Source organism: Oncorhynchus kisutch, linkage group LG19, assembly GCF_002021735.2.
Source record: "Oncorhynchus kisutch isolate 150728-3 linkage group LG19, Okis_V2, whole genome shotgun sequence".
In the NCBI taxonomy this organism is placed as follows: Eukaryota; Metazoa; Chordata; class Actinopteri; order Salmoniformes; family Salmonidae; genus Oncorhynchus; species Oncorhynchus kisutch.
In genome coordinates, this window is record NC_034192.2 from 8,594,013 (window position 1) to 8,603,959 (window position 9,947).

The following is a 9,947-nucleotide window of genomic DNA, read 5'->3' on the forward strand; positions in this document are numbered from 1 at the left end:
TAAGCACAAAAGCAATAGAGGCATTATAATGAATATTAGCAGGCCTTCCTCAGTGCGCACTGTTCTGGCTTTCTTTGCGCTTAGGCCTTGGAGGTGTAGGTTCAGGCTGAGCCTCAGAATTTGAAGAACAATCATCAGAGATATGGTGATCCATAGCTTCCCTATCTGTAGTAGTTTGACCCGCCCTTGTTTTGTGCGGGATTGTCTTTATGTTACGTGTGTGCATGTTAGGTAGTGGTGTATTTTCTTTTCTTACTTGACACCCTGTGGTTTTTGGGTTGTCTTGTACAGTGTCCTGCGCCCTGTATTTTTTTTTTTTACAGCAGTTTTAAGCAGGGCGTCTAGCACATCACAAGAGAGTTGTTGAAATGACAACTAAGATTCACTAGAAAATGACGGATCTTCCTTCCTGCCAGCTAGAGGCTGGGAGGCGGAAGAGTAGTCTGACCAAGGTCAATTAAACCACCATTTCTTTCAAATAAAAGGCCTGCTGAGATAAAGTGTTGATTTACACTAGAACCGCTAAAGCAGTCAATTGGGCTGCTCATGAATTTAAAGAATGTATTACTCTGCCATTTTTAAAGTCATGCCCCCTTCAGTCCTTGACACGCTGTTGTTGTGATAATATTCTAATCACAGACAGAACTGAAGTTACAATCAGTTTTAGTAGAGCATGTCATTTTTAAATGGTTTTCCCTTTGTGAACTTCCTCCCGACAGTTGAAGGCCAGCTCTGCTGTTCCTCCCGACAGTTGAAGGCCTGCTCTGCCTTTCATACCGACAGTTGAAGGCCTGCTCTGCTGTTCCTCCCGACAGTTGAAGGCCTGCTCTGCTATTCCTCCCGACAGTTGAAGGCCAGCTCTGCTGTTCCTCCCGACAGTTGAAGGCCTGCTCTGCCTTTCCTCCCGACAGTTGAAGGCCTGCTCTGCTGTTCCTCCCGACAGTAAGGACTGCTCTGCCTTTCCTCCCGACAGTTGAAGGCCTGCTCTGCCGTTCTTCCCGACAGTTGAAGGCCTGCTCTGCTGTTCCTCCCGACAGTTGAAGGCCAGCTCTGCTGTTCCTCCCGACAGTTGAAGGCCAGCTCTGCTGTTCCTCCCGACAGTTGCCAGCTCTGCTGTTCCTCCCGACAGTTGAAGGCCTGCTCTGCTGTTCCTCCCGACAGTAAGGACTGCTCTGCCTTTCCTCCCGACAGTAAGGACTGCTCTACTGTTCCTCCCGACAGTTGAAGGCCTGCTCTGCTGTTCCTCCCGACAGTTGAAGGCCTGCTCTGCCTTTCCTCCCGACAGTTGAAGGCCTGCTCTGCTGTTCCTCCCGACAGTTGAAGGCCTGCTCTGCTGTTCCTCCCGACAGTTGAAGGCCTGCTCTGCCTTTCCTCCCGACAGTAAGGCCTGCTCTGCCTTTCCTCCCGACAGTTGAAGGCCTGCTCTGCTGTTCCTCTCGACAGTAAGGCCTGCTCTGCCTTTCCTCCCGACAGTTGCCAGCTCTGCTGTTCCTCCCGACAGTTGAAGGCCTGCTCTGCCTTTCCTCCCGACAGTTGAAGGCCTGCTCTGCCTTTCCTCCCGACAGTAAGGACTGCTCTACTGTTCCTCCCGACAGTTGAAGGCCTGCTCTGCTGTTCCTCCCGACAGTTGAAGGCCTGCTCTGCCTTTCCTCCCGACAGTTGAAGGCCTGCTCTGCTGTTCCTCCCGACAGTTGAAGGCCTGCTCTGCTGTTCCTCTCGACAGTAAGGCCTGCTCTGCCTTTTGAAGGCCTGCTCTGCTGTTCCTCCCGACAGTAAGGACTGCTCTGCCTTTCCTCCCGACAGTAAGGACTGCTCTACTGTTCCTCCCGACAGTTGAAGGCCTGCTCTGCTGTTCCTCCCGACAGTTGAAGGCCTGCTCTGCCTTTCCTCCCGACAGTTGAAGGCCTGCTCTGCTGTTCCTCCTGACAGTTGAAGGCCTGCTCTGCTGTTCCTCCCGACAGTTGAAGGCCTGCTCTGCCTTTCCTCCCGACACTTGAAGGCCAGCGCTGCCTTTCCTCCCGACAGTTGAAGGCCAGCTCTGCCTTTCCTCCCGACAGTTGAAAGCCAGCTCTGCTGTTCCTCTCGACAGTAAGGCCTGCTCTGCCTTTCCTCCCGACAGTTGAAGGCCTGCTCTGCTGTTCCTCTCGACAGTAAGGCCTGCTCTGCCTTTCCTCCCGACACTTGAAGGCCAGCGCTGCCTTTCCTCCCGACAGTTGAAGGCCAGCTCTGCCTTTCCTCCCGACAGTTGAAGGCCAGCTCTGCTGTTCCTCTCGACAGTAAGGCCTGCTCTTCCTTTCCTCCCGACAGTTGAAGGCCTGCTCTGCTGTTCCTCTCGACAGTAAGGCCTGCTCTGCCTTTCCTCCCGACAGTTGCCAGCTCTGCTGTTCCTCCCGACAGTTGAAGGACTGCTCTGCCTTTCCTCCCGACAGTTGAAGGCCTGCTCTGCCTTTCCTCCCGACAGTAAGGACTGCTCTACTGTTCCTCCCGACAGTTGAAGGCCTGCTCTGCTGTTCCTCCCGACAGTTGAAGGCCTGCTCTGCCTTTCCTCCCGACAGTTGAAGGCCTGCTCTGCTGTTCCTCCCGACAGTTGAAGGCCTGCTCTGCTGTTCCTCTCGACAGTAAGGCCTGCTCTGCCTTTCCTCCTGACAGTTGAAGGCCTGCTCTGCCGTTCCTCCCGACAGTTGAAGGCCAGCTCTGCTGTTCCTCCCGACAGTTGAAGGCCTGCTCTGCTGTTCCTCTCGACAGTAAGGCCTGCTCTGCCTTTCCTCCCGACAGTTGAAGGCCTGCTCTGCCTTTCCTCCTGACAGTTGAAGGCCTGCTCTGATGTTCCTCCCGACAGTTGAAGGCCTGCTCTGCTGTTCCTCCCGAAAGTTGAAGGCCTGCTCTGCTGTTCCTCCCGACAGTTGAAGGCCTGCTCTGCTGTTCCTCCCGACAGTTGAAGGCCAGCTCTGCTGTTCCTCTCGACAGTAAGGCCTGCTCTGCTGTTCCTCTCGACAGTAAGGCCTTCTCTGCTGTTTCTCTCGACAGTAAGGCCTGCTCTGCCTTTCATACCGACAGTTGAAGGCCTGCTCTGCTGTTCCTCCCGACAGTTGAAGGCCTGCTCTGCTATTCCTCCCGAAAGTTGAAGACCTGCTCTGCTGTTCCTCCCGACAGTTGCTCTGCCTTCCTAGGTGCTCTACATCAGTCCACCAAATCCAAGCAGTCTTATCAGTCTACTCTGGCCTACTAGGACTAAACATTGAGATTGTGTGTGATTTACAATGGCAAGAAGACCCAGATGAATGGATGCACATGCTGCGTTAGCGTTGCTGTAAAATCTGAATGAAAAAAACTCAGATGTTGGGGATGAAATGGATCACCATATCTCTGATGACTGTTCTTCAAATTCTGAGGCTCAGCCTGAACCTACACCTCCAAGGCCTAAGCGCAAAGAAAGCCAGAACAGTGCGCACTGAGGAAGGCCTGCTAATATTCATTATAATGCCTCTATTGCTTTTGTGCTTATTTGTACTATTTATCAAAGCAGACTTGGCGCTTATAATGATGTATAGGCTACTGATGTTTTCATCCTTTGACCACGTCTTGCTGACGGTGCGTCTTGGTGGTTGGGGTCTTTTGTTCATTTTGTCGTTAGAACAGAAGCCGCTACTGTTTTCTAGTACATATGCTTTCTTTGTCATAGTTGTAATAAAGGCACTTCACATGTAAACATAAACTAATGGAAATGCTTTTGGACTTTTGCATATTCTAATGTTACCTAAGACCTTCATAAACACAACCAAAGGATTCATTTTGTGATAGCATATATGAAAGATATTAATTACACTGTTAGAATGTTGCAGTCAGAATGAGTGCTCATCAGTTTGAAGGGGGGTCCATCGAGGCCCAGCAGTTCTTGTAATAAAAGCATAGCTGTTCTAATGTTTCTCAGTATAGATGCTAGACCCTGACACAACTTGCTTAGGCAGTGAGGGAGAGGAATTTCCACGCTTCAATGCGTCAGTTGTTTTCCAAACATGTTTCCCATCAGAGTCTGAAATAGAACTTAGAAAGTAGTATCATTTAGTTCTTCCTGTTAATTGAGGAAGTGCATGCATTTCCCAATTGCCTTACCATAAGTGGTTTGTTTTTTTAAACATGTTTAAAATAAATATTTTGAAAAAAATATTTATTTAGATTTTGTATCGTATGTGCACAGTGGCCATTAGGACTCTTCACAATGAAACATTACAGTAAAAGTGGACATAGAAACATAGAAAGCCCAGAATGGCCCCCACAGTGGCAAACAGAATGGACATATCACGGTGGCAAACAGAATGGACCTAACACGGTGGCAAACAGAATGGACCTAACACGGTGGCAAACAGAATGGACCTAACACGGTGGCAAACAGAATGGACCTAACACGGTGGCAAACACAATGGACATACCACGGTGGCAAACAGAATGAACCCCTCATTGACAAACAGAATGAACCCCTCATTGGCAAACAGAATGGACCTAACACGGTGGCAAACAGAATGGACCTAACACGGTGGCAAACAGAATGGACCTAACACGGTGGCAAACAGAATGGACCTAACACGGTGGCAAACAGAATGGACCTAACACGGTGGCAAACAGAATGGACCTAACACGGTGGCAAACACAATGGACATACCACGGTGGCAAACAGAATGAACCCCTCATTGACAAACAGAATGAACCCCTCATTGGCAAACAGAATGGACCTAACACGGTGGCAAACAGAATGGACCTAACACGGTGGCAAACACAATGAACTGCCTTTCCTTTATTGGCAAACAGAATGGACCTAACACGGTGGCAAACAGAATGGACCTAACACGGTGGCAAACAGAATGGACCTAACACAGTGGCAAACAGAATGGACCTAACACGGTGGCAAACAGGATGGACCTAAAACATTGACAAACAGAATGAACCCCTCATTGGCAAACAGAATGGACCTAACATGGTGGCAAACAGGATGGACCTAACACGGTGGCAAACAGGATGGACCTAACACGGTGGCAAACAGGATGGACCTAACACGGTGGCAAACAGGATGGACCTAACACGGTGGCAAACAGAATGAACCTAACACGGTGGCAAACAGAATGGACCTAACACGGTGGCAAACAGGATGGACCTAAAACATTGACAAACAGAATTAACCCCTCATTGGCAAACAGAATGGACCTAACACGGTGGCAAACAGAATGGACCTAACACGGTGGCAAACAGAATGGACCTAACACGGTGGCAAACAGGATGGACCTAAAACATTGACAAACAGAATTAACCCCTCATTGGCAAACAGAATGAACCTAACATGGTGGCAAACAGAATGGACCTAACACGGTGGCAAACTAATGTCCTTTACAGAGGACAAAAATGAATTGCTCTGTGGTATATTTTGAGGGCAGCAAAAATATTTGGATATATCTAAACAACACCATCTCTCCCTCTCATCTCTCTCTCCTTCTCCTCCCTCTCTCTGCAGATGTGTCACTTTCTCCATCCACTAGAAGACAACTAATTAAGACACGTCACACGGTACGATTCCAGGCATCTGGAGTATCCACCGTTCCTCTAGCTCTGGTTCTGTATTTGCTTCTGGTTTTGGGGGGAGATTGAAGGGAGGAGGGAAGAGTGAGGGTTGGAGTGAGATTGGGGGATTGATCCAGGGAAAGTGTCTGGTTGGCCATCCTTGGCTGAGAGGTAATCTGTGCTGGTTTGCTGAAAACAAACCGTGTTGTCACACAGGGGAGCGCTTCCAAAAGGCCTGACATGTTATAGAATGGCCCTGGGTGTTGGACTGGATGAGGGAAATTACACACACACACACACACACACACACACACACACACACACACACACACACACACACACATACAAACATGAACCGAGACAAGAATATATACACACAATTCTCTCACATACACATAGTCAAACAAAACAACAGGCATATACTGAAACACATAGAGCCAAATGTACATGGTGACACACACATACACACACACACATACACACACGGCAGTGAGCTGGGATGCTGCGCCAGGTGGCAGGGGAGCCTCTCGGCTCAGAGACAGAAGAGGAGAGGCTCTTGGCTGGCCTTGAAAGAGAGAGGGACAAGCGGCAGGCAGCGATGGCGTTGGCCAGGGCCAGGTTTGGATCCGGGCAGGCAGGGTTAGGGAGCCCTGGAGGGGTTTCCTGGGTCTGCAGGCGGAGGGGTGATGGGACTATGGTGGGACAGCAGCAGGGCTGTGGTCAGCCCTTTGTAACAGAGAACCATGCTTCACTGTTCAGATCTGGACCTCTGTCTCAGACACAGACTAATGACTCACAGCTGGAGCTAGAGCTGGAGCTAGGGCTGGTGCTAGGGCTGGGGCTGGAGCTGGTGTTAGGGCTGGGGCTGGAGCTGGTGTTAGGGCTGGTGCTAGGGGCTAGGGCTTTGGCTGGAGCTGGGGCTAGGGCTGGTGCTAGGGGCTAGGGCTGGAGCTAGGGCTGGGGCTTTGGCTGGAGCTGGGGCTAGGGATGGAGCTAGGGCTCGTGCTAGGGCTGGGGCTAGGGATGGGGCTGGAGCTAGGGCTGGTGCTAGGGCTGGTGCTAGGGCTGGAGCTAGGGCTGGAGCTGGGTCTAGGGCTGGAGCTAGGGCTGGTGCTAGGGCTGGGACTAGGGCTGGTGCTAGGGCTGGAGCTAGGGCTGGGGCTAGGGCTCTTCTTGGGCTGGTGCTAGGGCTGGGGCTATGGCTGGGGCTGGATCTAGGGCTGGTGCTAGGGCTGGAGCTGGGCCTAGGGCTGGAGCTAGGGCTGGTGCTAGGGCTGGGACTGGGGCTAGGGCTGGGGCTAGGGCTGGAGCTAGGGCTGGTGCTAGGGCTGGAGCTAGGGCTGGAGCTGGGGCTAGGGCTGGAGCTTGGGCTGGTGCTAGGGCTGGGGCTGGGGCTAGGTCTGGGGCTGAAGCTAGGGCTGGACTTAGGGCTGGAGCTAGGGCTGGAGCTAGGGCTGGTGCTAGGGCTGGAGCTAGGGCTGGAGCTGGGGCTAGGGATAGAGCTTGGGCTGGTGCTAGGGCTGGGGCTGGGGCTGGGGCTAGGTCTGGGGCTGGACTTAGGGCTGGAGCTAGGGCTGGAGCTAGGGCTGGTGCTAGGGCTGGTGCTAGGGCTGGAGCTAGGGCTGGAGCTGGGGCTAGGGCTGGAGCTAGGGCTGGTGCTTGGGCTGGGGCTAGGGCTGGTGCTAGGGCTGGAGCTAGGGCTGGAGCTGGGGCTAGGGCTCTTCTTGGGCTGGTGCTAGGGCTGGGGCTATGGCTGGGGCTGGATCTAGGGCTGGTGCTAGGGCTGGAGCTGGGCCTAGGGCTGGAGCTAGGGCTGGTGCTAGGGCTGGGACTGGGGCTAGGGATGGGGCTAGGGCTGGAGCTAGGGCTGGTGCTAGGGCTGGAGCTAGGGCTGGAGCTGGGGCTAGGGCTGGAGCTTGGACTGGTGCTAGGGCTGGGGCTGGGGCTAGGTCTGGGGCTGGAGCTAGGGCTGGACTTAGGGCTGGAGCTAGGGCTGGTGCTAGGGCTGGAGCTAGGGCTGGAGCTGGGGCTAGAGCTTGGGCTGGTGCTAGGGCTGGGTGCTGGGGCTAGGTCTGGGGCTGGACTTAGGGCTGGAGCTAGGGCTGGAGCTAGGACTGGGGCTAGGGCTGGGGCTGGACCTAGGGCTGGACCTAGGGCTGGAGCCAGGGCTCAGACTGGGGATTAGAGGGGCTGTATTGTTCTTACCACTGGGGAGGACGGCTGTGTTGCTGTCTGGTCAGAACAGTACAAATGCAAATGTAGCTACCTACCTCTAAGCAGCATGTATAGCATGGTTGGTTTAGAACAAATGCTCAAGTAATTAGCTTCATAACAGATATACACTACCTGAGATGGGACTGTACAGTAGGCTAGGTGTGTTAGCACACACTGTACAAAGGCTAGCTGTGTTAGCACATACTGCACATAGGCTAGGTGTGTTAGCACACACTGTACATAGGCTAGGTGTGTTAGCACATACTGAACATAGGCTAAGTGTGATGATGATGATGATGATGATGATGATGATGTTTACAGCAATAGAGAGTCACCTGGGGAAGGTGGGCAGCCAGAAATGGTCCAAAAATCCCTTCTGAGAAATCCCAGCCCCTCAGAGCAACAAAAAATATGCATCTTGTAATAAGGAGACCAAACAAAGTGAATATACTGGGTTTATTTTGAACATGATTTAAAATGAAGCCAACCTGTTACATCATACATTGAAAATAACAGTGTTTTCTTATTTTCACTACAGCATATGTAGACCAATGGGGACATTCCTATTAAAATTCTCGCTCTCTCTTTCTCTTTACCTCTCTCCCTCTGTCTCTCTCTCTCTCTTCCTATTTCTCTTTCTCTACCGCTCCTCCTCTCCTCTATACAACAAACAGGTTTAGCTCCCCACAGAGGAACCATCTTTCTAAATGAGGTAAAAGACACCAATGGAGAACGGAGGGGGAGAGAGAGAAAGAGAAAGTGATAAAGAGAGCAAGTGAGCAACTAAGAAAGAGAGAAAGTGAGAGAGAGAGAAACCGAGAGAGAGAGAAATGAAGGGAAGGAAAGTGGTGAATTAAAGCGGGTTGCTGGTGAGGTACTCTGTCTGTCTGGAGGAGGGGATGAAGAGAGGACGCAGGCTCATGTAAGGTGAGCTGTGGGGCGTGTAAAGTGAGAGAGGGGCTTTATGGGTCATTTTCACATGGAGTCTGGCCTGACTCCAGGCCTGAGCAGGGTTAGAGAGGGGGCTGAGCAGGGGTAGAGAGAGAGAGAGAGAGAGAGAGAGAGAGAGAGAGAGAGAGAGAGAGAGAGCGAATATAGCAGAGAACCTCCTAATGGCCCAGCCTTTCACTAGGCCACACTGCACTGAGCCGTAATTGAAGGTAATTGTTGGGAAGAGCCTTCGCTCCACAGAGTCACACAGCTCACCCACTGTTCCCCAGACTGAGATGGACAGGTCGAGATGAGAGAAGGGAGCGAGGGAGAGGGGGACCGGGGGGAAAGGAGGGCATTGGGGGATTGCGTTACCCCCCACCCTTCACCATCCCTGACTGTCCTACATGCCATTTGTCTGGTCGCACAATTGGTGTAATTGTGTACCCGCTAAATGGAGCAGGGGCTGCAGCTTCTTCGGTGGGCAGGCTCCGATGACAGACAGACAGACAGACAGACATGTCTGACAAGGAGAGAAAGAGACAGAGAAAGAGGGAGAGAGAGAGATGACTAGTGTCTGTATGACCCCAAGCTGTTGGGAAACCAAAAACTCTTCCACTAATGGTTGATGGCAACCTAATATACAAATAATGTAATAATCTCTGAATTATTGCAATATGAATGACTGATTACAGTAATGATGGATTTGAATAATTTCCGGGGATAGACTATGTATGAACGAGGTATGGTACTGGTGCTGCGTATCATGTGGTTCGTGTGCACATGTGCACAAATGTGTGTGTGTCTATGTGTATGTGTGTATGTGTGTGTGTGTGTCTCACGCAAAGGGGGAGAAATCACCTTCCTTCCCCACTTTGCCTACTCTTCTTGGTTGGATGGGTTTAGCTGGGCGAGCGCACTGGAGCAGGAAATCCAGATTCCCAGCCTATCAGAGAAATAGCACATATGACTTCCTCCTACTAAGACGGCCTAATCACCACACCGCCAACCGCTAACTCTCCACCATCCACCATCACCACCGGCCCACAGATTGAGTCCTGAGCCCAATTCACTGCTCTTCTTTACGCACTAAAATGAATCCTCTATTGGCTTTTCCTCCACTAAACCTGGTGAAGCTAATGTAAGGTAATGTAAAAAACAGGAAAATATAAACTAGCGCATGTCAGCACTTGAAACTAAATTGGATTCTAAAGATGAACTGGACAGAAGAAAAAAAATCTAACCAATTATCT

The 9,947-nt window shown here is 51.4% G+C and overlaps 1 protein-coding gene across 1 annotated transcript; it reads right to left on the reverse strand.

Moving 5' to 3' along the window:
- Positions 1 to 6,439: 6,439 nt before the first annotated feature.
- Positions 6,440 to 7,842, reverse strand: LOC116355055 (vegetative cell wall protein gp1-like). The gene is made up of 3 exons (XM_031798230.1): positions 7,821 to 7,842; positions 7,346 to 7,706; positions 6,440 to 7,190 (listed from the first exon to the last, which is right to left on the reverse strand). The coding sequence occupies exons 1-3, from the start codon at positions 7,840 to 7,842 to the stop codon at positions 6,440 to 6,442; spliced, it is 1,134 nt and encodes a 377-aa protein (XP_031654090.1).
- Between the last annotated feature and the right edge of the window lie 2,105 nt (positions 7,843 to 9,947).

Bases quoted from the DNA above. Each gene is read 5' to 3' on its own strand.
- LOC116355055 (XM_031798230.1), bottom strand. From the start codon at position 7,842: ATGCTATACATGCTGCTTAGAG. The intron at 7,707-7,820 runs GTAGGTAGCTAC...CCCTGGCTCCAG, and splicing joins GCTATACATGCTGCTTAGAG to CCCTAGGTCCAGCCCTAGGT. The intron at 7,191-7,345 runs GCCCAGCTCCAG...CCCTAGCTCCAG, and splicing joins AGCCCTAGCTCCAGCCCTAG to CCCTAGCCCCAGCTCCAGCC.